Source organism: Pectinophora gossypiella, chromosome 22 (assembly GCF_024362695.1).
Source record: "Pectinophora gossypiella chromosome 22, ilPecGoss1.1, whole genome shotgun sequence".
In the NCBI taxonomy this organism is placed as follows: domain Eukaryota; kingdom Metazoa; phylum Arthropoda; class Insecta; order Lepidoptera; family Gelechiidae; genus Pectinophora; species Pectinophora gossypiella.
Genome location: NC_065425.1, coordinates 6,965,674 through 6,993,418, shown reverse-complemented (window position 1 = coordinate 6,993,418; position 27,745 = coordinate 6,965,674). Strand labels below are relative to the sequence as shown.

Below are 27,745 nucleotides of genomic sequence, written 5' to 3'. Positions count from 1 at the left end.
CGTATTTGCTGTTTGAACTTGTATCGTCGCGGGAATGTAGAAATCTCGTTTGTTGATTCCAAGTGATTGTACCTGAGCGATACGCGGCCTTATAAATAAATTTCGCCACCACAATGCCGCCAAGTAGCCTACGAGTCGTGTACGCGTTCGCCAGAGAAATGCACCCGAAGACAACAGACATTTTCATAGAATATGGGACCGCAGGTTTCCGCACCAAGTAAGTTGATTTCCATAATTCATTAGATGGTTTTTCCTTTCATAATAACATGAGTAGGTCAAGAATAACGTAATATTTGTTGCGCCTTTCTCTAGCGCGCCGTAAAATGTGTCTTGTTGGCACAATTTCGGCTAATAAGAGTGCAATATGGACGTGAATCGCTAATGTCTTTACGGTATGAATTCGTGACTCATTCTCTGTGATCATTTATTACGAATTTATAACGGGAAGCCGCTGTCAGTGCTGGGGGCATGGTCATTGACTTGTGTAGTTTATTTTTATGGTAAAACAATGACATAGGTTAGCCACCTCCCATGGGATTCTATACTCGTATTTAGGTCGAATAGCAGCATATGCAGCAGTTGCGAATAATTTATTTATGGGTACTAATTACGAATGAGACCTTGTGTTCTTATAAAAATGAAGAGTGACACTGGGTTAATTAGACAGTTATGCAATGAAATTATACTTGTTAATTATTACACACAAGTGTTTTAATTTATAATTGTTGATGTACATAATAATCACCTTCAAGAGCATGCTATACATTATTTATTAGTAGTGATTCACTTCCTGTACTATTACAGTTATGCAAACATTGAAAAGAATACAATATTAGGTACCTAAAAGTATAGATAGGTAGTATGATTTTGCTTATTGAAGTAGGATCAACCCAAATAAGATTGAAGATTATTTAAAAGGTTATTTCAGCAATAAAATGAGAAGTGATGTAGGTATTTTAATAAGTTTATTCTAAAATTATAAATCTTGTGTTATCATATTTGAAATTATTGTTTAATTTTATAAGTAAGTTTAAGAATTGAACTGATTGAATCGATACATACTGAGTAAAAACACTACTCGACTATATTATAAAAAAACAAAAACAAGTAAAGTATACCTACTTCCAATAATTCACCAGTAGATAATAAAAATATGTACCTATTTTCTTTGATCGGTAGAGTGGCTTTTTAAAATATGCCCGTTGGCACTTTGCCAAAGTTTCGGAATGCCATTCCCTGAATTGATTCCTGTCCAAACACTTTTTATTATTTATTGCAAAGTTACTTGCATTGATGTAGTATTAAATGCATTTTGATGGGTATTTTATAGTCTGTTTAGATTTGGAAAAAGCATGTTCAAGAGTATACCTATTTTTGCATTTATATTTCTTTTTAAAATAGATTTCTCAAGATCAAGTTACATTGTATTTAATGTCAATTATAAATGATAATTATGGAATATGCAAAACATATTTCTGTTATTCATTAATGACTAGATTCTTCATAAATATTGCTAGTATTCAAGTGATCCTAAAAATGTAGGTCGGTATCCTTTGTAATGTCAAGGTCACTGTACAAATTGTTTTTATCGTCTGAATCATCTCATAAGATCATTAGTATTCAGTTGAGTCAACTAATTACAGCCAGTGTTATATTCTATAATACATAAATATAACATTGGCATGAATATTCTACGTGCAAACTTTTTGAATTTGTCTTCTTTAAAAGTTGTAAAACAAAACAAAAACATAAATGTATGTCTTAGAGAGTCTAGGGTTTAACTTTCTAATTTTATTCTAAGTCATTAATTTTTTGTTGTAATAGGTAGGGATCATTGTTTTCTTCTAGATGGTTCCAGAAAGGAAATCAGAATTCTATTCTTCTTCTACTTCACTTTACACTTCACAGAAAAAGGATTCTATTATAAATGTGTTGTTTATTATTTCTGTAACAATATCTCATAGAACTAGAGCGTGTGTGTGACTACTATCTCAACCATTATAGATGGCAATACGGGTCACTATCTATCTCATTGGTCTAACAGAAAGCTCGGTGAGGTGTGGGTACTTAGTTCATCTTGCGATGGATGGATGTACCTCTGACTACCCCAATTGGGACATAGTCATGTGCTAATGTTATGTTCGAGTGTGAAGTAACTCGAGCTGTGTTGCGCCAGAAACTATTTACAATTTAGGTTCAGACCCAAATGCTAAATGCACTCGGAAGACAAGCGGCTTGCACATGATGTCTGAAATTATACTGTTCTTGTTTATAGTTCGTTAGTTTAGTTGCTAGCAGTGATGTGCTGTTCCAGGGAATGTTCCCAAAGTCGGAATGTTCCCGTTGAAAAACTCTTTAATAGTAAGGATATTAGTGATGTAACGAATATTCGCATTCGCATTCGCATTCGCGAATATCCGCAAATTTTTGAATATTCGCATTCGCATTCGCATTCGCAAAATTTATGCGAATACTTAGCGAATGTTTTAGCGAAAGTTCATCTTGAGCTACATTAGAGTGGTGAAAATGTGTCGCTTTCTTTTTACATTTGTTAATGGCTGCAATGATTGATTCTTGTGACTTAAGCCCTTCTTTAACAACAAGTTGGATTTGGTGCGATGAACAATCAATGTTTTTAATGCTCAATAAAGAAATACCTTTTTTCATGTTAGTGCCACCATCTCTTACAATACATAATACCTACGTTTTCTTTGGGAATTCCCCACGATGACAACATAGTTTCTAACTTTGCCGCTATATTTTCTCCTGTAAGTATGTCGCCCATCGTTGAATACTTCTGCTTTCAATACAATCATTTTTCGTTCAAAATTATTGGTAATTCCGTGACAAGTGAAACTTATACGAAACGTCAAACCTATCAAACATTTTAAGCGCGCTTTTTTGACATTTTAAAATATTCGCATTCGTATTCGCATTCGCGAATGTTGAAGATAATTATTCGCAATCGCATTCGCATTCGCGAATGTGAAAAATCCAACATTCGTTACATCACTAAAGGATATTTGCTGTTAGTCTTTACCTTATTGCTCTTTCTTGTACTCTGGCCTTATCTGCCTAAAGGTTAGGTAGTAAAGCCGTTTTTACATAAGTTTTGCGTCTTTTTACTGCCGGGAACGTTCCCAAAGTGAGAACATTCCCAAAGTGAGAATGTTCCCAAAGTGAGAACATTCCCAAAGTGAGAATGTTCCCAAAGTGAGAACATTCCCAAAGTGAGAACATTCCCAAAGTGAGAACATTCCCAAAGTGAGAACATTCCCAAAGTGAGAACATTCCCAAAGTGAGGACATTCCCAAAGTGAGAACATTCCCAAAGTGAGAACGTTCCCAAAGTGAGAATGTTCCCAAAGTGAGAACATTCCCAAAGTGAGAACATTCCCAAAGTGAGAATGTTCCCAAAGTGAAAACATTCCTGGGAACGGTACAACACTGGTTGCTAGGTCATGGTCATGAAAAATCACATTCTAATGTGATTTTCTTCAACAAAACCTCGTTTTCTTACAATTAATTTAATTTGGGTTAAAAATTGGGTTACTTATGTGGTTTTCGACGGCGTAGGGTACATAGGGCTGATAATGCTGGAGTACTAAACTTAATTTTTATTATGTTGGATCGGTTTAAAAATAGTTCCGTCCTTTACTTATGATAAGTGACAGAAAGAGATAGAACTAGTTTTGGAACTGGCAATATAAATTAAATTTGTTTCTACCAGAATACGCCAGAATATACCAGTAAGTAGGTAAGCAACACAACAACATAAGCGACTATATTCTAATTGGGGTAGTCAGAGGTACATCAATTGCAAGATGAACTAAGTTCTCACACCTCACCGAGCTTTCTGTTAGATCAATGTGATAGGTGAATGGGTAAGTAAGTAACATTTAACATAGTTTTATGTATGACTATAATCATAATAAATAGGTGTTTTATTGCACACACAGAAATACATGAATACAGTCTTCTTCTTCTATCGTGTGGGTTGTGAGGTGAATTACCAACCTGATCAACCCTGGTGTCAGGGTTACAATTGAGCCGCCAAAGGCCCCTGACATGACTCATATAACGACTACGTACTTACATCAGTAAGTAGTAACCGGGACCAACGGCTTAACGTGCCTTCCGAAGCACGGATCGTCTTACAAACACAGAAACAAAGAAACACAGTAATACAGTAATAAAGATAAATAGGAAGAAGGTACAATAGGCGGTCTTACTACTTAGTGGCAATCTCTACCTATTAAGGAGTAAGAGGATTAAAGTACATAGTTAACTTCCATGGGCCCCTGTTTCAGCTATCTTTAAGTATAGTATAGGGTTTAGTAGGCACTAAGAATTGGCATAGAACAAATTAAAGAGAAGGTGAACGTCGTGACTTATATGTATGTATAGGACTTCGAGAACCGGACATATTTTAAGAACCGGTTTTTTCGGTTCCAGCGCTAGTCAGAATCAGGTACTCGGTTTTTTTCCGGTTCTTTTAAAAATCGATAAAAACATACATTACGTACTATGCGATGTAGTTATGTGTAGAGCACGCGCACGCCACTTGGTAAGTACGCAGGAGTAACCAGAATTAGTCTGTTTGTAAAAATGAATATTTTTACATTTAATATTGTCTTATATTAAGCAGGCCCGAGGAGGTTGAAGTTAAGCAACTTTCGCAAAGGCCGGTCATAGGATGGGTGACCACAAAAAAAGTTTTATCTCGAGCTCCTCCGTGCTTCGGAAGGCACGTTAAGCCGTTGGTCCCGGCTGCATTAGCAGTCGTTAATAACCATCAATCCGCACTGGGCCCGCGTGATGGTTTAAGGCCCGATCTCCCTATCCCTCCATAGGGAAGGCCCGTGCCCCAGCAGTGGGGACGTTAATGGGCTGATGATGATGAAGCAGGCCCGCACTGGACCTAGTTACTCTTATAAGGAAGCCTAAGAAATGGCCTTTGATAGACAAGAACGGAGAATGCGACACCGACAAGAGCGTGGGTCTTAATAAGAAGAATTTACACGGAAAATGTTTTGTGTAGTGCTGTGATATCGCTTTAACGTCAATCAATATCCTGTTGCTGTACAACTATTGACAACTGTATAACAATGTTATGGAAATAGTAATAACGATATCGATTGATGCGATAAAATGCGGTACTATGTACGTAGGGGTGTGTTGACACTCGATAAAGTGCGTCAAGTATTTACAACCACCTTTGTTTACCAGAATGTCAGAACTTCACGATTACTTGGGAATTCCAACCATAATGGAGGAAATAATGAACCATAAAGTCAAATACCGAGCGAGACTAGAGAACCATGTCAATCCACTTGCTACTCAACTCCTACATGTTGGTAACAACAGCAGCAGACTCAAGCGAAAGAACATTCTTTTAACATAAGAGGACAGAATTATAAACGCCCACATATCCACACCTTAAAACACCTACTTATGGTTGAACGACCGATCGCAAGTAGAACGAAATTGGAAAAAAAAGTATTTACAACGAACTATGGATAATCTTTGACTCATCCCTAGCGCTTCGTGATTTCAGAAATATAGACAGGTAGTATAAAGAGACCTAATATATTTTGAAACTGATACCACTTATGTCAAAACTGCCTGACCTAGGACACGTCGCAAGGTCAACTGATATGAAGTGCGGTTGTGGCGAAACGCGAACCAAAACGAAACAAAAAACACATTGAAAAACGCTTTTCTTTGGCATGTGATAAAGTAGGGTTTTCTACCTACACATCGCACACCATATCCAATAATTGTAACAACTCATAACGTAGTTTCGAGAGAAAGCGTTATGAAAGTTAGACAGTTCGTAATTACTACATTACTAGGAGACTAAAGAGGCTTCTAAGCGCGTAACTATTTCTATATTGCACCCTTTACCTATACACATGTTTAAGGGGCAGGTAGGTACATGTTCACTTAGAAATCTTTATTGTTTCAAAGCTGCGTCGTCATTTCTATAACGTGTCATGCTTTTATGATACGAGAAGTAAGAGTATTGCGCCTCTATTGATTAACTTCATCGATTCCAAATAATATAACCGTTTTATTTGTTGGCAGAGAAAACATTACTATTTCATTTTGTACCTAGGTATAATCACAAGTCATAAAACCTATTTCTTGAGTTGTTACAGTATTGGATATCATGCGATAATTATTATAAAGACTTACCTAAGTCTCTTAGGTACCTCAGATCTTTATCTCAGTAACAGAACAGCATACAGGCCTATAGGTAACTTCCTTATTGTCATGATTGCGTCTTTCCTACTAAAATTGCACTTGCAACGAGTCAGATAAATCTCGAACGGATATACCTAGCTAACTGTTGTACTTATCATATATCTTTGTAAGTAGATCAGTGACCTATACATAAACTCACACCCGTTCTCCTTGTTGGGATAGACAGAGCCGCAAAGTTAAACTATGTTCCATAGAGTTTATTTTTTTGTTTTGGTTTTCCCCGAAGGGCAAGGCAAAGGGAACTATGCCCATACAGTCATGTCTTATGGTTTTTTTTTCTTGATGATTATTAATGAAATGATGAAAGGTGATGACGATGAATGATGAAACCTAAGCCCCAACCATCGGAGCAGACTCCTACTCCGAACCCCAAACGAATTAACTCAAAAGTCCGTATAAACTTTCGAGCTATAAAGCGGCTTGTTGGCACGAACCGAAAATAGATAGGTACACGTCGTTTACTAAATATTCCGATATAATAACACTATTGCAAATGTTTTCCGACTAACTTAATACGATCATTAACCACAAAACACCACTTCGTATTAATTATTTAGATTATTCAATGAAGAAGGCAACCGTCCCGTTCCCGCCAAATAGTCCTGTGTTCCACAGAGCATATTCTACCTCTATGCTATTCTGCCTATGTCACTTCATGGAACATACTCTGCCACGCTGCTCCACTGCGAGTTGATGGACGTGTTTGAGCACAACAGAAGCTCATGGACATTGGTTGTCCAGCGGTAACGGCTTCTCTGGTCCAGTGGTTGGTCTCACGAGCCAGAGGCCCCGGGTTCGAATCCCGGTGGGGACATATCACAAAAATTACTTTGTGATCCCTAGTTTGGTTAGGACATTAAAGGAGTTTAAAGTAAGATGATCCGTGCTTCGGAAGGCACGTTAAGCCGTTGATCCCGGTTACTACCTACTTACTGATGTAAGTAAGTAGTCGTTACATGAGTCATGTCAGGGGCCTTTGGCGGCTCAATAATAACCCTGACACCAGGGTTGATGAGGTTGGTACTCCACCTCACAACCCACACGATAGAAGAAGATTGGTTGTCCAGCGTTCTCAAGATGAACTAAATGCCCACGCTTCACTGAGCTTTCTATTAGACGTGATAGATGGTGAAACGTATCGCCGGCTATAATGGTCGGGCCAACTGCGTTAGTGAAAATAACATTAACATGCTAAGTTACGTTATCATGTCCGTTCGTTCCTCGCCATTTGAAATATTCGCATTTATTAACGCATTTGGATAACTGTGTCGTAACGATAATTAAAATAACTGAGCACTAATGACGAACACCTTCACTGAATTAACACGAGTGAATTATGACATGACCTTTAACCATACATGTAGGAAAGTGAGAATGCTATGTAAGGATAATGAATGGGAATTTGATTGTTTATGGTATGAAAGGAGAATGGTTAACGAATGGGACGTAAGGCAGTTTTAAAAAGTAAGAAAGGGGAGTCTTTGGTGCGATGTCGGTCGGGTGGGAGGATTTTGGTTTTAATATAAGGTCATCATCACCAGCCCATTAACGTCCCCACTGCTGGGACACGGGCCTTCCCCAAGGATGGATAGGGAGATCGGGCCCTAAACCACCACGCGGGCCAGTGCGGATTGGTGGTTATTAACGACTGCTAATGCAGCCAGGACCAACGGCTTAACGTGCCTTCCGAAGCACGGAGGAGTTCGAGATGAAAACTTATTTTTGTGGTCACCCATCCTAAGACCGGCCTTTGCGAAAGTCGCTTAACTTCAACAATCGCAGACCGAGCGCGTTTACCGCTGCGCCACCGAACTCCTCTAATATAAGGTACAAAAGGAGTAAAGACATTTAAAAAATATCCCGAGTTATTTCATTATCCCACATACATGCATACACAAATTGTTTCTCTATCGGACTGACGGTAAAGGATACGATGAGTTCACCTGCGTATCATCTCTGAAATATCATAAATATAACATAATAAATAGACTATACGTACAAGTCCCACTGCTGGGCAAACGGCCTCTGTGGTCCAGTTGTTGAGCATTGTGCTCAACGCAGGATGGAATATCATAAAAGCAATTGGAAGTCTTCATAGCATGAGAGTCAAAATGGCGGGTGTATCGTAATGAATCCAGGCAAAATGTATATCAAAAAATACCTAGATAAACTGTACTATTCCGTAAAAAAAAAAATGCTTTAAAAATTCGTACCTCCTTTCGAGGAAAGTTATAACATATTCAAGGTACACCCGCCATTTTAAATCCCATTTCATAGCTGTTTATGTTTTATAATATTTGTAATACACAGTTAAATGTTTCTTTCATACCGGGTTCATTACGAGATGATACCGAATAGATGGCGTAATCTTTGTAGATTCTCATGACATGCTCGGGATGGCAATAGTATGATATGACTTACATAAAACAATAATCTCAAACCTTGAGATTCTGTTTTATAAACGGCTGCACGTTTCTCAAAGGAATTTCTTTATAAACTGTTTATAAGGTCAACCCATTGTGTGACTTAATAACTTTAATTCTGTATGAATACTTTATTGTGGGGCATTAATATAATGTTACAGGACACGTACATACGGTCATGAGCATTAATATGTATACACTTTGGTACCATGTCACATTAACGTTTTTGACGAATTGAACTGTAAGTCTCACTAAATGTCAAATATGTTAGTGCGACAGAATCCTAAAGTACCCATACATTATATTGCTCATGAATGTACATAAACTCACGCCCGTAATGCCTACACAGGAAAGCACAGGAATATTAAAGCAGGAATACTAAAACGGCCTCCGTGGTCCAGTGTTTGAGCGTTGGGCTCAGGATTCGGAGATCCCGGATGCCAATCCCGGTGGAGACATTATACCACAAAAATTACTTTGTGATCCCTAGTTTGGTCAGGACATGACAGGCTGATCACCTGATTGTCCGATAGTAAGATGATCCGTGCTTCGGAAGGCACGTTAAGCCGTTGGTTCCGGTTACTACTTACTGATGTATGTGAGTAATCGTGACATGATCCATGTCAGGGGCTTTTGGCGGTTCAATAATAACCCTGACACCAGGGTTGATGAGGTTGTAGTCCACCTCACAACCCACACGATAGAAAAAGTTAAACTGTCAAGGAAAGCTAATGCTACTTCCATTAACTTTCCTTTTAATCCCAAACTATGCATATTTGTGAACTGTACAATATTCATATATAGGACAGGTATGTTAACCGAGCAATTTACGTCACATTTCCTTTTAAAAATGATATACGGCAGCACATTAAGGTAAAATGATAGTCGCATTGGGCCCGGCGTTTTGACCTGATTCCCACTTCCCAACTAGCTAAATACCGGACTGTCGTAATATATCTGGGGCGACAGACGGTCACCTTTATAGAATACTAGCTTATCGCCCGCGACACCGGTCACGTGGACTTCTGTATTTATTTATTAATAAAGACTGGTCGTCGACGTAAAGACAGATCACGATGACGGTGGAGAGACGTCTTCGGAAATACCTGGCAGAAGATGCTCAAGACAGAGATAAAAAAAAGGTCCTTGGGGGTTGGGTGTCTCATGACGGGTACAGACGACGTGGTAGACCTCGAAAGAGATGGCGTGACGACTTGGATACTTGCCGGAGGGACTGCCCGGAGTGCCCACAGGACCGCGAAAAATGGAAAGAGAAGGGGGAGGGCTTTTTCCACCCTTTGGATATCAAGTAGGCTGCAGAAAAAAAATATTATTAATACCTATAACGTCGTTAAACCCCGAAAGGGTTAGGGTAAAACAACGTAAGCGCCTTTTTGAACTTTTTAACAAAACCACGCAATTGACAAGCTGGTTTCAATCTAGGTAAAAATGGTGACGCTTACGTGGTCTTCACTATGTCACTCAGCAATAATGTAGCTTTTTGCTGGTGAAATAATGCTCATAATCGGTTCAGATAACAAACAAAGTTCACATAAGAAATTTTACAAAGAACGCGGTACAATTTTTATTTCTACTCCTGTTTTCATCCCTCAAATAAATGGCGATCCGGGATTTAAATATCCTATGTTCTGTAATAGGTCTCAAACTATCTCCGTACCAAGTATTCGGTTGAGCGTAAGTCCAAAAAATAACCCTGAAAGTTATAACCTTTTTCATGCTTCCACCGCTTAACCGATATGTGTGTTAGACAAAGTTGCTTTGGCATTTATATTATTAGTACGGACTGCCCGTTCCGGAAAAGGCGTAATACGTAAAGATGGTGAAATATGGGACGGATCTGATTGCCTTGTGGGCAGAAGGTTCGTAGACTCGATTGATATGGTTTATTATGACGAATGACTTTGTACATGAGTTCATTAAAAAGGCCACATAACAAACACAAGTAAGTGCGCAATGCAAACGAATGTCAATTAGCAATATTCCTTTTTTAAATGAATTGCTTCAATATGGTCTTTTTAACCCCCAAGTAGTATGTTATGCACTCATGTACAAAGTCCCCTCTGGAGTGCGATTTTGTAAGCTATCATTAGAACAGGCGAGAGTCTAAATCTACGATAGAAATCTGATAATGCCGAGAGTCGAAAACAGTGGAGGAATCAAGGGGAGGCCTTTGCCCAGCAGTGGGTTCAACAACATAACGTAAGCTCACGACTATATGCCATATGGGGTAGTCAGACGTACATTCCGTTGTAAGATGAACTAAGTACCCATACCTCACCGAGTTTTCTATTAGACTTACGTGGTAGGTTGTGAGCCGTATCGCCATCTATAATGGTCGAGCCAACTGTGTTAGTGAAAATTGCATTTAAGGTAAATTAATAACTCATTGATCATTTGTGTTACTATAGTAAAATTTTAGTTATACATCAATGGTTTGTGCGATCAAATGGGCTAGATAAGAAGAATAACGACATGATGTGTAGATACTAGATACGCACCGTGGTTTCATGTACAGTCATGACATGAGCAATATAATGTACCCACTTTAGGACTCTGTCGCACTAACATATTTGGCATTTAGTGAGACTTACAGTTCAATTTGTCAAAAAGTTAATGTGACATGGTACCAAAATGTATACATGTTAATGCTCGTGACCGTATCTGGCTACCGTCTGGTCTATATTTGTGTCTCGAAGTTATTATGAACGAAACACCTCGTGTGAACGCGGCATGAGACACAAAAATAGCGTTATTTCACGATATTTCACGATCACGATCGAAATGATTTTTGAAAGGTTACTGGAACGACCGCGGACGCGATAAACGTACGAATAGGTATGCCCGTAAAGGTTCAATAACCGCATAGATATTTACGATAAGACACGTTATTTATAAAGGCGACGAGGTTTTCTTAAAAATAAAAAGTCATTGGAACTATAAAGAAAATGGGTCTAGGAATATAGGTGTAGTCGTAAAAGCTTCGCACGGTGAGACGTTAAAATTGTTTCTACGAGGTAGGAGGTATCTTTAGCATAATACAGCTACATCAGTGAATCATGACATAGAATACTAAGCTACGTTTAAACACCCTCCCAAACCCCCCCGGAACATAGTTTAGATTTCGCGCAGACCGTTGTTACCTATGGTAATGACGGTTAAATTAGGTATTGTGATTGGCAGCCCTCAGACGTCACACACACAGTTGCGCGGGTCGATAATGTCAATGTGTAGTGTCTGTGTAAAACGGGGTTGTTTGTATGAAGTGTCCGGGCTGTGATCATGACTAGAATAAAATTAATTGATATTAAAATAGAATGCAAGATAGATTAATGCTGCATTGGTTAATGCAAGTTAGTAAGTAGGTATTATATATTATCGTAGTGTAAAACGAAGATTTTAAGCGAATACGATGAGTCATTCGAAGATCCTTTGTTTTAGTAAGTCGCATTTAAGAGCTTAACTCTATCGCGAATTTTATCAAGAGCATTATCCAAAGAAATATAAGAATTTGGGTTACAGAAATAATAAAATAAAATATTATAATTGGCCCTGCGAAACAACAAGACACATCTAAAAACGAGGCGCGCGGTTGACACGGTTAACACATTATGTGTGTATCCGGAATGTTGGGCAACTACACGGAGAAGTGAAGAAAATTCGATACGTTTAAAAAGTAAATTCATGGAAATCAGAATCATTTATTCAACGTAATTATCGTCTCTAAGAATCTACGTCATTTCGCAAAGGCTGACGAGAGGAAATTGAAAGAAGTTGCAACAGCAACACATCTTTTAAATCAATGCATACTTTAAAAGTATTTGAATACTTTGAGGAACATGTGGTGACTTAGAAACGTGTTTATTTTGTTTCGTTTTTTGTGTTCTTATTGTTCGAAGTACGTTTTAAAATAAGTAGACGCCGCCGCACTGCACAACATATTTTACTTCACTAATCATGCCTGTTCTGATGGATATAAAATATTTAACCTTATTTTAGTGCTGCCCTTCACTTACAATAGGTACAAGAAAGAGATGGAGCTAGTTTTAGTCCTGTTAAATTAAGTTAAAATGAATTTGGTAGTTGCCCGAATCGGCACCATTAGCTTCTTTCCGAAAGTTTCGATGTTATTGCGTCTATAACCAGTGTCTGGAAACTATACTTAGTCCTATTTGGTTCTCAGCAAGTTTCCTTTTATGGGTTTACGTTCGAATCGATTTATTTTGCGACGTGCTAGGCAGAACAAACAAAACCCCGTGTAAGGCACTATTATATTACACGATTTAATTTCATCGGCCAGGATGCGTCGGGATCGGTCAGTGAAACAATATTTCGGGCGGGTTGGGCCATACATTTATGGCCCTACCCGACGCATCGTGCATCGTGGCCGATGATTCAAGTAATGTGATAGAGCCTTCACATTGGCGTATATCTACAAGTGCGCGTTTGCTGTGAACGTATACGCACTATTCTATAGTAAGTAGAAGAGCTTGATTTTCCCGCTTCCTTTAACAATGTGGGTTAGCCTTTGGCACTTGTTAAACAGCAGTATAATTCCCATTTACTAAAAATTGGCGCAGTCGATAAAACAGTGATAAAGGAAATAGGCACGTAGTATCAATCGCCCTTGATTGTTAATATTATTTGTTTTAGTACGAAAGATAAGCAAAGTATTACGTCTAATGTTTTGTATGAATTTGTTATCTTTTAATGTGTGTGATGGATTTACTTAAACGTCTGTTATTCCTCTATCAGTGTCAAACTGTCTTAAGAATCACTGTTGAGATTTTGTTCCAATAACATAGCAATCTACGAACAAAAAGATATAAACGGACCGTTTTTGAAGTTATATTTATCTTTGGATCTTGCAGACGGTATCGTTCCTAATTTAGATCTGTTAAAAGGAATAAAATTATTTGATACCCGACCTTGAACTTCAGACGATATCTGTGCATACACGTTTCTCTGGGATACAAGTCTGTTTGATAATTAGAGTACGAATCATATACCACGCTGCTTCGTGAGAGATGCGTCTCTTTCGCACTAACGGTATACAGCTTAGTACGAAAGAGACGACAGATATGTCACTAATTCTGCTTCGTTTTAAGGGGTATAAGTTTATCTCAATACACATGGTACCTGGAGAATAAGGATAAAGTCTCTACTATTGAGTGTTCTTAAATTTTGACAGTTTCCTATACTATTTAAATAAACAAGCATATTGTTTTGGTTATATTATTACACTGTAACTTTATGATTGGAAAGGCGAAAACCTAGAATACTCAGTACTCAATTATTTATTGCATTCAACCAAAAAAAAATTTTTTTTCAAGAAAAAAAAAATATACGGTCGAATTGAGAACCTCCTCCTTTTTTGAAGTCGGTAAAAAACTGCCTTTATCCAACTGGCTGCTTTTTTTTGTAACTCATCCTTCAGACGGGATACACTCCACGTTGCTCCACATTTACACACAGACAGTATGGAGAACTGTCAAAATGTAAGAACACTCAACAGTGTTGCCGCCTACATTTGAGCTAATTTTTATCCTCATTCCGGGACCGAGTTTTTGTAGTGTAAAATAATAAATTACAAATACTATGTTATCTTTTCAGAGCGAGTCTATTGGAGCATGTCGTGTACCGCATGGGCCTGCTGGCTGTCATCCGATCCCGTTGCAAGAATGGTGAGACTCTTATAAAAGCTATAATATCTACTGGATGTTCGTGACACCGTACTGAATATATTCAGCTCATTATTCCGAGTTAATATCGTATTTTTTTGTGTTTTCTTAATTATTATCAATTCTATACTTTTGCAGTACAAAATTCCACTTGGTATCAGCCCAGAATCATGGTCTGAATTATCCTTTTAAAGTTTTCGCTACGGTGTCGCTAACACCCTGTATAATAGTTGCAACAAAAGGCCTCGATCGATGTACAGTCATGAGCAATGTAATGTACTTTAGGACTCTGTCGCACTAACATATTTGACATTTAGTGTGACTTACAGTTCAATTTGTCAAAAAAGTTAATGTGACATGGTACCAAAGTGTATACATATTAATGCTCGTGACCGTGCATTGATCTATTTAGGGATTTTCTTAAAAAAGTTTTAGTACGATCAGACGATTTACTCTGAACCGGAGTGCGTCAATGAAAAAAAAAATATTTTTCGCAGGTCGCACAATAGGCATGATGATCACAGCGTCGCATAACCTGGAGCCTGATAATGGCGTGAAGCTGATCGACCCCGACGGCGAGATGCTGGAACAGAGCTGGGAGGAGATTGCCACCAGACTCGCTAATGTCAGGTGTGTAACTTATACTCTCTCCCTCTTAGACCGATCGCACTTTGGATGAGGTTCTGTACGAATGCAACGCGTGCGTACACGTACAAACACTGACCTATGACATCCTACTCATACCCAGTGTGCGCAGCACACTCTACTTACTCCCTTGGTACACACACTTTATATAAAAAAAATTGTATATTTTTTAATTATTATTTTTTGTGGGAGAGGTTTACATGTTGTGTCGACCCCACAACATGTAGAGTAGAGTGGGATAGGGGTAGGAGGAAGATGATTTTAAATATATAATTGTAGAATATATGTAAGTATAATTGTAGATGATTTTAATTATAGAATATGATTATTTTCTTAATTGTTTTCTTTTCAGTGACAATGACTTAGAATCAACGACGGGACAGATTATTAAGGAAGTGAACGCTGATATGGGACTCAAAGCGAGCGTCTTCATCGGAATGGATACGAGGTAAATTACTTTTATTTTTACTGACATAAATATATTCACGGTAGTAATTTATATTAGCGTAGGCAGAGCTACAACTCCTTAGATGTCAAGTTAATTAAAATAGATATGACACATCCAAATTTTATTTTTAGTATACTCGCTTAAGTGTAATTACACACACTCGTTGTGCGTGTGAGAGAGAGTGTGGGTGTGTGTATGAGAGAGAGAGAGTGTGGGTGTGTGTATGAGAGAGAGAGTGTGGGTGTGTGTGTGTGAAAGAGAATGTGGGTGTATGTGTGTGTGCATGTGTGAGAGAGAAATAGTGTGTGGGTGTGTGCGTGTTTGAGAGAGTGCATGCGAGTGTGAATGCATTTGTGTTTGTGTCATTTATATTTTATCCTGACAGTGAAAACTAACCATTGGTAAAATATACCAAATCGATAGATTATCTGTACATAAATTCACTCGATCACCACAACTTGTTGGAACTGCGATAAGGTTTAACTGAATACCGCCACGCCTCGTACCGTTGCACAACGCCGCTCAAACTGTTTTATGATACTAAATCATTAAAATCATGAACACGACTGATTAGTTCTTATAATACAGTAGATGGGTCAAAGATAAATTATAAAATGCTAATCTAGAAGCTAGTCTGAGACGATCAAAAATCAACCTCATTCGTTTTGTCTTATTTACGAAAATATAAGTATATAATTAGCGGGGAAATTTATACATACCACTCGCCGCTGTGATGAGCGAACTCCAGGGCTGACCACAATAATTTGATGGGTTTGCTCTTGGCCCCAGATTTACCCGAAGACATTGACGAGGTCTAAGATGGAGCGAGCTCGCCCAGAAGGTGCGTGTTCCCTCAGGCCTTGAAAGCACTGGGGTTATAGTCATCATCATCATTTAAGAGCCACGCTTTTGTCGGTGCAGCATTTTCCATGCTACTTTTTTAGGGAAAAATAGGGCAATGGTTTCCCTCCGGGTTACCTATAGTATGCATTCGGAAATACAGAAGACGGGAGATTCCTCCCATCCAAGAGGAATACGGCTAACATACTCACGGAAGCATGCGAGCATTTGGGACAGTTAAGATTATGAAAGCTGATAATGCCCTTAACAAAATACAATTTGAATGCCATCAGATATACGAGCCCCCGGCTAGCGGCCGCGGCAGTGCACGGCGTGATGGCGCTGAAGGGGACGGCCAGGGAGTTCGGCATCGTGACCACGCCCATGCTGCACTACTGCGTCAAGTGTCGCAACGACAACACTTACGGGACGCCCACTGAAGAAGGTACACTGCTGGCATGGAGTAACTAACATTCAGGGTGTTAGTGACACCGGCACCGTGCCGAATACTCCGGGGAATGATTCAGCTCACGATTCTGAGTTGATATCAAGCGGAATTTTCCGTCGCAAAATTAATGTATTTTTTTTTTGTTTTTTTAAATTATTTTCAATTCTATACTTTTGCGATAGCAAATTCCACTTGATATTAACTCAGAATAATGAGCTGAACCATCTCTGTATTTGTTACGATGTCATACGAGTAGTCATACAAGAAGATAAAGTGTTAGTGACATCGTAACAAACTGAAGGGAATTCAGACCATGATTCTGAGTTGATATCAAGTGGATTTTCCTGTCGGAAAATTCATGAAAAAATTTTTTTTTTTACTAACCTTTCCATACTTTTGCGTAGGAAAATTCTGCTTGTTATCAACTCAGAATCATGACCTTAATCATCCTTCAAAATTTTCGTTTCGTTACCCTGTATAGTGGGTGTTAGTGATACCGTATTGATTACTGAGTTAATATAATATAATATGGAATTTTCCGTCGATTGAAGAACAAAGTAAAACCACGGGTGGGGGGGAGGAGGTAAACTGCTGGGGACCGGAGAGTTGCCGTTCTATCTCTCTTAATATTTAAGAGCTCTCTTGTCGGTGGACACGTGTCGCCATTCCTCTCTTCTCTCCGCCAAATCCTTCACCTTCTGATACGACACGACTTGCACCTTCTCTTTTGTTTCATAAATGTTCTCCTTGGTCTACCCCTTCCTCTCCTTCTGTACGTAGTATTATTCCTTATTCTATGACACCAGGCTACTACGAGAAGATAGTGGGAGCATTCAAGAGGATCCGCCAGACCCTACCCGTGTACGGCAAGTACAGCACGACGCTGCACGTGGACGGCGCCAACGGCGTGGGGGGGAAGAAACTGAACATCATCAAGAAGACTCTCGACGGAGAGCTCGACCTAGTGTTGTTCAACCTCGGCGGGAACGGCGGCAAGCTCAATTTGAACGTGAGTGAATCAGAACCCGGCAGGATAAACTTCAGCTCCTGCGGCGCAGAAGTCCCGTCGCGCTTGGTGCGAATTATATCGATGGTTTCGACCAATAGCCGTACGATGTCTATCAACGTAGATAACATCGCTGCGCCAATTGGTGGAATCCCTCGATATAATTGACTTGATATTGATTATCAAAAGCGGCGGAGTCGGTGGTTTTACGCCTTCAGCGCTATTTTTATTATTACTTCTGTCGGTATATGGTTCATAGCTGTACAATATAGGGTATTACATAACGATTGTATGTATGCTTTATATTGGCTCTTTCATTGGTTTACACAATTGTTGTTCTAAAGAGGAACTGTCTAGGCTACATTCACCAAAAACAATATAGATGGCGTTGTACAGCTTTAACGTGATAATTACCTATTTTCTCATTACTCGGGTACATAATAAAATTTAATGGCAGAAGCATATTGTATTATAGAAAAATAATTGTTGCTTGATATTTGGACCACGTATAGAATTACTTTGCTACCTATAGATGATCAGAATAATAATGGTTGGAAGATGTAATCGTGCGTGGATGAAATAAAAAGGGTCATCATTTATACCCCAAAAATAACAAGATACATATATCTGTTATTCATTAAATTAGAAGGTTAACCCTTTCACGGGCAGAGACCATGGGTCATTGATGGTTCATAATAGATAGTATGACACCTTGGAATCGGAACGTCATTAGACGTTCTGTGCTTGAACGTAGCCTGGAAAATCCCTCAATACTTTAAGATAAGGGCTGCCTCACACTACAGTGATCTGAACAATGCTATCCATTGCAGTGTGGCGCAGACTTCGTGAAGGTGTCCCAGAAGCCACCGGTGGGTGTGGAGCATGTGCCCTTCCAGCGGGTGGCCTCCCTCGACGGTGACGGCGACAGGATCGTGTATTACTACCTCGATGACAAGTTAGTACAGACTTCTTGATAATTATTTTTTTAATCGACTGAGAAAACTTTCCTATTCTGGAGCTTCTCACTATAACTGCTAAAGTCGGGATAAGAGAGGGAGATGGTATACAAAATATGGTAATTAAACTCGTAATTTTAGACAAACAATAGAAATATTGAAACGCGCAACTTTGCCTGACACCAAACATTTATAATTATGGGGTGATTCCACTCCAGCAAGGGTTTTAGTTATAGGGGTTTTTAAATTATTAGTGAGAAAAAATTTATTTATTTATTATTTTTATTATAAAATCGTTTTTTCTTTTGCTCTTGAGGTATTTCCATAATACTATTTCAATTTGAGTTAAAAAAAAAGAGAACATGTCTGTCCTTCCCAAACACAAATAGCCTGATTGACCGAAATAATATGATCCGTGCTTCGGAAGGCACCTTAAGCCGTTGCTCCCGGTTACTATTTACTGATGTGAGTGAGTAGTCATTACATGAGCCATGTCAGGGGCCTTTGGCAGCTGAATAATAAGTCTGACACAAGGGTTGCACAAGCCACCCGATAGAAGAAGAAGAATAGCCTATACACGTCCACTGCCGGGCATAGGTTTCCCCTCATCAAGGTATGGAACATAACTCCGAAATGGATATTTCAGTAACAGAATGCACATGTTGGATGGCGACCGCATCGCGACGCTGCTAGCGTCGTACATCACCGAGCTGCTCAAGTCATGCGCGGCGCCCAGCCTCGCGCTCGGTCTCGTGCAGACCGCATACGCCAACGGAGCCTCCACCAACTACATCACGCAGCAATTGGTCAGTACCTCATACACACGGTCACGAGCATTAATATGTATACACTTTGGTACCATGTCACATTAACTTTTTTGACAAATTGAACAGTAAGTCTCACTAAATGACAAATATGTTAGTGCGACAGAGTCCTAAAGTGGGTACATTATATTGCTCATGATTGTACAAACATTCACGCAACCATACACATCGTGACATCATCCTCCTAGCATTATCACGGTTTTTCTTTCACAGGGTCCGCTTACCTAACCTGAAGATTTGACAGGTCCGGTTTTTTACAGAAGCGACTGTCTGTCTGACCTTCCAACCCACGGGGAGGAATACAGGCCAATACAGTTTAGGTTACATACTTCCGAAAATGCATTTCTCGGGAATGTGGGTTTCTTCACGGTGTTTTTCCGCTGAGCACGTGATAATCTTTTATGATTCAAACATGTGTCCGAAAACAGCCACATTTACAAGAATAAATTCCAATTTATTACATTTCATAGGATGTGTCAGTAGCTAAATTAAAGTGAAAGTGAAATATGAATGTAAGTAGCTATAAATTTGTTCTCGAATATTCCAGAAAGTGCCAGTAACATGCGTGAAGACTGGCGTGAAGCATCTTCACCACGCGGCGTTGGCGTATGATATTGGAGTCTACTTCGAGGCCAACGGACACGGTACTGTGGTCTACAGTAACAATGCCAAGAACACCATTAAGAAAATCGCTGAGGAAGGGTGAGTTTCTAGAAGGTTCTGGAATATTCTGGAAAGTTCCGAAATATTCTGGAAAGTTATGGAAATAATAGCAGTAGGTAGGCGTGCAATATTGTTCTGATACTAGTGTATGATAACATTAAAAATTCGCGTGCATGGCAGGACCAGGGTGTTGTCTATCGGTATCAGAATACCGACCCCGCCGAAGTTTTCCTTTCAACTCCCAGCGCTATCGGCCAACTTCTCTCAAACATTATCCTCTTAGATGATGCCCTGACTTGACCTGAGGTGTCGTGCTCACCTGAGGATCGTCAGATTTGTCGTCTTAAAAGCCGGTGCAAATCTCAAGTTACGTTAATAAAAGAATAATCTAACCCTGCAATTCTTTTCAGAGAACCGGAACAGCGCAAAGCAGCGAGTCTGCTGCTAAACTTCATAGACATGACGAACGAGACAGTCGGCGACGCAATCTCTGACCTGTTCCTGGTGGAGACGGTGCTGTGTGCGCGGGGACACGACGCGAGGGACTGGCACGCCGCCTACACCGACCTACCCTGCCGGCAGCTGAAGGTGGCCGTGCAGGTACACCAACACACACTATACTCATATAACCACACCCCTGACACTTGATACCTCGTTTCACACAGAAACTGCACATTGGCGTTATCGTACACGCACATCTGTGTGTGTGACGTCTGACGCTCATACGATTGAAAACTAAATTAAGAGTGGGGGGGGGAGGGGAAAGCAATTTAGCCCAAAAGCCATGGTAAGTCAGTTGGAAGAACTCTTAACGCTTGACTCAAGGTCAGGCAGGCAGTCACTTCTATAAAAAACCGGACCTGACAAATCTAGAGCTTAGGTAAGCGGACCATGTGAAAAATAGCATAACGCTAACGAGATGAGGAGGTTAAAGGTATCTTATAGCTTCTTTTAAATTTCTAACCAAATTTTAACGGAACCCTGAACTTTCAAAAAATCATCGGATGCTCCGCAAAGCTCCAACAAAATAAACATGAAATGCAATAGAATAGCGATTGAAAGCGGAGTACCAATGTCGCACAATGGTTGGTAATGAAGTGGTTTTGTTGCAATCGGTCAATTCAAGTTAATTCTGGAGCGGCAAATTCCAACGCACACTTCAGAAAAACCCTCTAGTGAAATGTTAATACTTTTCTAATAATAAAGTATATTGCTTGTATTCCAGGACCGTAACGCGATCACGACAGCGGACGCGGAGCGCCAGTGCACGGCGCCCGAGGGTCTCCAGACGAGGATCGACGAGTTGGTCGCGGAGTACAAGGACGGCCGCTCGTTCGTGAGGCCGTCCGGGACTGAGGACGTCGTCCGGGTGTACGCTGAGGCTGATACACAGGAGGTGAGAGCATACTTTCTTTTTCTTTTTTGAAGATTCTTTTTTCAAACTTATGATCATGATGAATTACTTTTTGGTCCCTAGTTTGGTTAGGACATTACTGGCTGATCACCAGATTGTCCGAAAGCAAGATGATCGGAAGGCACGTTAAGCCGTTAGTCCGGGTTACTACTTACTGCAGGCCTAGCACAGTAAGCACGCGACTCTTTCTCGCCGCGACAGAGATCGTCTGTCTCTTTCTGTGCAGTACTGTAAGAGTGTGACGGGTGACGTATGTCGAGGCGAGAAAGAGTCGCGCGCTTACGGTGCTAAGCCCGCAGATGTAAGTAAGTAGTTACATGAGCCATGTCAGGACCTTTGGCGGCTCAATAGTAACCCTGACACCAGGGTTGATGAGGTTGGTACTCCACCTCACAACCCACACGATAGAAGAAGATATGATGGTAAGTGACGATGTGGCTGAGGATGGAACATGCTTAGCTAGAAAATGCCTATAAAGGATGTTAGTGACATCGTAACTAAAAATTTGGAGATGATTCAGGCCATAATTCAGAGTTGATATCAAGTGGCGGAAAAATCGACTAACACCCTGTATACTCTTACCTTTGAAGAGGCCCACGTTGTACTTTTCGCGACGTATTTGAAAGAAAAAAAGAAGAAACACCTAAATTTATGCACAATAAAAATCTTAACCTTTTTTTATCTTTTAAGAGTTAAGACACCCCGGACACTCCGTATAAAAATTACATTCTTACCGTGTGCAGCCTTACCGCGTAAGTGCGAGCGAGACCGACAGCCTACGCGTGCTCTCCCTTACTCCTTAGCGGCTTACGGCCATTTAAGCTCAGTCAGAAGGGGTGAGGTAGATCTGGCTCAGTGCCCGATACGAATTGGTGCAGGGAGGAGTGTTACCGTACTATACGCAATATTGTTCCTTATTCTATGGTTAAAGGTAGATCATGGCCATAAGATAGGATACGATATTTATTGCATTCCTGATGTTTTACAGAGGTCTTAAAAACAAAAGAAAGTACAAATAGGAACCCTGTAAGGGCACTACAATAACTTAAAATTTACACAATGCAAACAGAAAACCAAGAATAAAAATAGTAAAGATTATGTCAACATTTCCTTTGGATTGTAGAGTCTATAACCAAACCTTATAGTATTCTACCAACTTTGGAGCAGTTTTTAGCGTCTTATTTAACGTCTTTCTTACCTTGTTCTATTTCTTGTTTCAGTCTGCAGACAAGCTAGCGGCGCAAGTAGCTCAAGCCGTGTTCGACCTCGCCGGCGGGGTCGGCGACCGACCGGAACTGCCCGCGTAGACGATAACAAACACTACCAACATACATCATAGTAACACCCACATCTTCTCAAGAGTAATAGAATGCTTTGCTAAAGACTCGATATATGAAAACAAACAGACATGGGTTGTCTTTGTGGTAATGTATGTACGACCTATTATATTGACCTCTACCTACCCCTCCTACTCCTCTTCCCCCCCCCGGCCTAATCCTAATGGGCGGGAGGAGTGACTCGACTGGATAGAGTGCGAAACGAATATGTCAGGGGTTCGTTTGGGGTTGCATCGATTGTGGAAAAGGTGAAAGAAAGCCGGTTGCGATGGTACGGCCAAATCCTGAGACGCGAAGACGACCACTCCGTCAAGAGAGGCCGACCGCCTTCTACGTGGTGGTCAAATATGCAAAAAGAGATTCTATTGGAAAATCTGAGTACAGAGACAAGCCAGAACAGAGCTCTCTGGCGCAGACGTGTAAGGAGACCCGACCCCAGCTAACCTGGGAACAGGGGCGGACAAAGAAGACCTATTATATTGAACATCTCAACTGACCACCACCTCTACCTACCCCTCCTACTCCTCTTCCCCCCGGGGTGTGCCCACACTATACACCTCTACCTTCGGAGATAGTGTTATCACAATCAACCCCGAACAGATAACGTTGAGTACTTTAAGAACGAGTCAAGTATTGGAGACTATTGATATTCTGGTGGATTGACAGCTTTTCAACTGGCTTTATCTCTTTCCTGCTCTTATTGTAAGTGAAGGACAGAACTAGTTTAAGAGCTGCACAAACTAAAATCAGGTTGAGTTTATGTACGCACAGAATAGGCACCACTTATTAAACGGATAATTTCCCTCCTCCAATTACAAGAGTATAAACGACCTAATATCATTTATATAACATATAAGTGTCTGATATTAGGAGGACGATCTGCCAGATAAATTCTGGATATGCTTTCAGATAGCTATCAGGGGGGACGACCACCACACAAAAGTTGTAGCCGCAAGCTAATACTTATTGATAATATATGACAACGCTCTAACTAGTCTATTGTTTACACTTTAAACTTATTTCTATTGAATTACGGACCATTTAGTACAATTCGTATTTGAGGGTAGTTACAAAATGTTGCTCAGTCCATAGAGTATGTACAAATTATAGAATTTAAAGTATTCAAACGGGTGTATCTCTATTGATTCAAATTGATATAAAATTAACAGGCAATAAAAAATATTGCGTATTTTTTAATGTCATAAAATTAGGTTATCACATCATTACTTTTTGATCCACGTTTTGGATTGTTAATAAAGACACCTAAAATAATATTTATGTATCTAAAATTAAAACCCTCAATTTTCTAAATTAGCACTGAATTTTGGAAAATATACCTAAATATCTCAATGGTAACGAAAGAATTTAACTGCTCACAAATAATAAAAGTTAAATTAAGCTTTACGTAATGACGTAACGTTACATAGTGAATATCAGCTTTATAATAACTTTGTTTACACATTATTTTAGTGAATGTAGATAAGTATTTTTTTCTATAATAATTATTATTTCTAACTAATACACTGCCTGATGTAGGTTTTTGTATGTAAATGCGCTTTTAGATTGACGGGTCGACTTCGAAAGGCGTGATATAATTTTATTTAACTATTGGAATATTTTTTCACGCCAGCTTACCCATACACTCCATCTTATCTCGCGTCTGTTATGAGATGAACAACCGACTTCTGCAAGGTTGCTAAGGTTCTCTAAGGTTAGTGTAAGAGTTATTATTGAGCTGCCAAAGGCTCAAGTAACGACTAAATACTTAAGGAAATAGTAGCCAGGAGCACGGACTCGTTGACTCAGAGACGGTCACAACGCGATTTTTTGTTAGACTTTTGCCCATCAAGAAGCGAACCCAGGACCTCGTTTGTGAGTCCAATGCTCAACCACTGGGCCACGAAGGCCGTCATACGATGACCGTTGATGGATAATATATGTATATACAGGGTGTAAGTGACATCGTAACGAATACTGAGGGGGATGATTCAGACCATGATTCTGAGTTAATATCAAGTGGAATTTTCCGTCGCAAAATTCATGTTTTTTTTTTTAGGTTTTTTTAAATTATTTTCAATTCTATACTTTTGCGATTGAAAATTCCACTTGATATTTACTCAGAATAATCAGCTGAATCATCCCTCTCAGTATTCGTTACGATGTCAATTACACCCCATACAAGTACATACGGTAGCCATACAAGTAGGTATGGGGGTTAGTGACACTGTAACGAATACTGAAGGGGATGATTCAGACCATGATTCTGAGTCGATATCAAGTGGAATTTCCTGTCGGAAAAGTCATGAAAATTTTAGTGCTTTTTTAAATTATTTTTTGCGACGGAAAATTTCACTTGATATCAACTCAGAATCATGGCCTGAATCATCCGTCAAAGTTTTCGTTACGATGTCACTAACACCCTGTATATAAACCGTATCATTGATGTATAATGGTGCTGATTCCTCTAGACACCATCTAATCTTAACTTATACCTGTCATTTTCTTATCCGCCGAAAAGGAAAGGGACGGGAGGCACCAACGTGTTACTGTATGTTTTGATCCGTATGGGGACAGCTTACCAGCATGTAGCGCAAACATATGTATAGTTTATCATGTTAGAAAGGACATATTATAATCACCACATGCATCCATATCTTATCTAGACCTTATCAACTACGTGTATAAAATCATGACTCGACCCTTCAATCTATCAGCGCAAAGTATCCATAGTCTGTACCTATGTCTAGCGGAATGAGTGAATGACAAATTAACATAATACTTATATCGAATGCTTACCTTGTACGATAGTCATTAGAACGGACCAATCCTGTTTTCGAGATTATTATTGGATTACAATAATTTGTGTCGTAATAGGGTAGTTTCCAACTAGTCAAATCCTTTACTTTTTCCTTAACGTCAAACACGAAATTACTATGGAATTTGTTTGAAAAAGCAACATGTGACGTCACAGAAAAACGTGACAAAATGTCGCACGTATTATTAAATTTTTCTTTATTAAAATTCATAAATAAGTTAAATAGAAAAAGAAAACGCTTTTTGTCACCTCTAGATCTGTCTTTATTTATTAATCATAATTTATCTTTGACTTAGGAATCTACCCAATTTTGATGGAAATTATTTAGTTGTTTATCAAGGGGGTTTATAAGGGTAGTAAAGGAAAAAAAGTACGATTTCAGCAAGTAAATACTTTGAAAAATCTACAAAAGATATACTTACTGTTGAAATTGGCGTTTAAAGACTTGTGAATCTAAGTTAAGATGGGTTATATTGTGTGAGTCATATTATTTTATAAAGTTCTATATTACTTTATAACATTACATATCGAATTATGCATAAAGTTTTATATTTTGCCGATAGTTTTGTGAATGAGTAATATTCTGGTGCTTTATTTTCTGCTGAACTTTATCTAGAACTGATACACTTATACGCAACTGTATTTTTTCTTTGTGTAGAACTCGCATATTTTTCACATTTTTCAAATTATTTTCCTCAATGTACAAAATAAGAAAGAATTGAATTGGAATAAGTAATATTGTAAGTACGGATTGTAAAGAGAAAAATGTATATTAAATATACTTATTGATGTGTAGATATCCCTTATGATGTAAAATAATTATTCCATCTTGCATTTTAAATTTGGGAATTGTGTATAGATTGATGGAAAGAAATGTAATTAATATGTAATAAGTTATAAACTATGCCTGCTATGCTTCCAACTTTAGCAAGAATTCTTTGTGAATTTTACTTTCTTATAAAATTGTGCTGATATTTAATCTTTTAATGCCAAAATTAGGCCCTTCACGTCTCTAATAAATGTGTCCGACCATTGGTGTTGTTCACTTATAAACAAGCAATGTATGTGAAATACCATTGGTGTTGTTCACTTATAAACAAGCAATGTATGTGAAATAGGCCCCAAGTTTTTAGGGATACTTGAGGCCACTTTAAGTTTTAAGCTAATGCATATCTGCATAATAAATTCGTTACATTTAATCTGATGTTTTGTAAATTCGAAACCACAGACGTCTTTTAATCTGATTCTTGAAAATCATCATCTTATCTTTCACATTATCGAGTAATGCAGTAGTAGATTATATTCTTGTGATAAAAGTATGAGTATATTTGGAAAGCGAGCGGTTTGTGTGAATAACAGGGTGCTCATGACGACGGCTATGTATGTGGTTCGTGTGGGCATTGATATTTGACGCGTATGTTTAACCCAAAAGACTTTGTAACCGAAGTAACGCATTTAATACTAGTTAGATTTTTCTGACAAATTATATTGGGCTGTAGTATTCTCAAGAACCAAGTACGTAAAATCTACTAATAAAACAATACATAAAAATATAGAAATAAATGGAAAATATATGGAAATAAATTCTACTAGAAAGACAATATGTAATATTAGTTAATAGAAGTAGCCAATAAATCTGTTCTGGACTAGTCAAATATCAATTGACCACATGTATAGTTAGTTATATATATAAATAAGACAGCTATTTTTGCATTTTATTCGCAGACATTAATTGTGCAAATAATTATTTTACCTTAGTGTGCAATTGTTGAGAATGTGTGTTTTTATTTAGTCTATGCTACTGTTATATTTTAATAAATCATTAATTACTTACTATATGTGCATTACATTTGAATATCCTTATTTCAATATTCCAATTTAAAAATATAAAGTAAACTTTTTAGCTATTACGGCTGTGGTTCTAAACCTTTGGATTCAAAATAAAACTACACTATAACAAA

General features: G+C 38.8%; 1 protein-coding gene across 1 annotated transcript; it reads left to right on the top strand.

Moving 5' to 3' along the window:
- On the top strand, nucleotides 1–27,745 carry LOC126377063 (phosphoacetylglucosamine mutase). Its single transcript, XM_050024696.1, has 12 exons — nucleotides 1–217; nucleotides 14,321–14,391; nucleotides 14,886–15,018; nucleotides 15,386–15,481; nucleotides 16,615–16,766; nucleotides 17,576–17,778; nucleotides 18,606–18,730; nucleotides 19,378–19,537; nucleotides 20,103–20,257; nucleotides 20,629–20,818; nucleotides 21,444–21,614; nucleotides 22,853–27,745. The coding sequence occupies exons 1-12, from the start codon at nucleotides 114–116 to the stop codon at nucleotides 22,937–22,939; spliced, it is 1,647 nt and encodes a 548-aa protein (XP_049880653.1). The 5' UTR covers nucleotides 1–113; the 3' UTR covers nucleotides 22,940–27,745.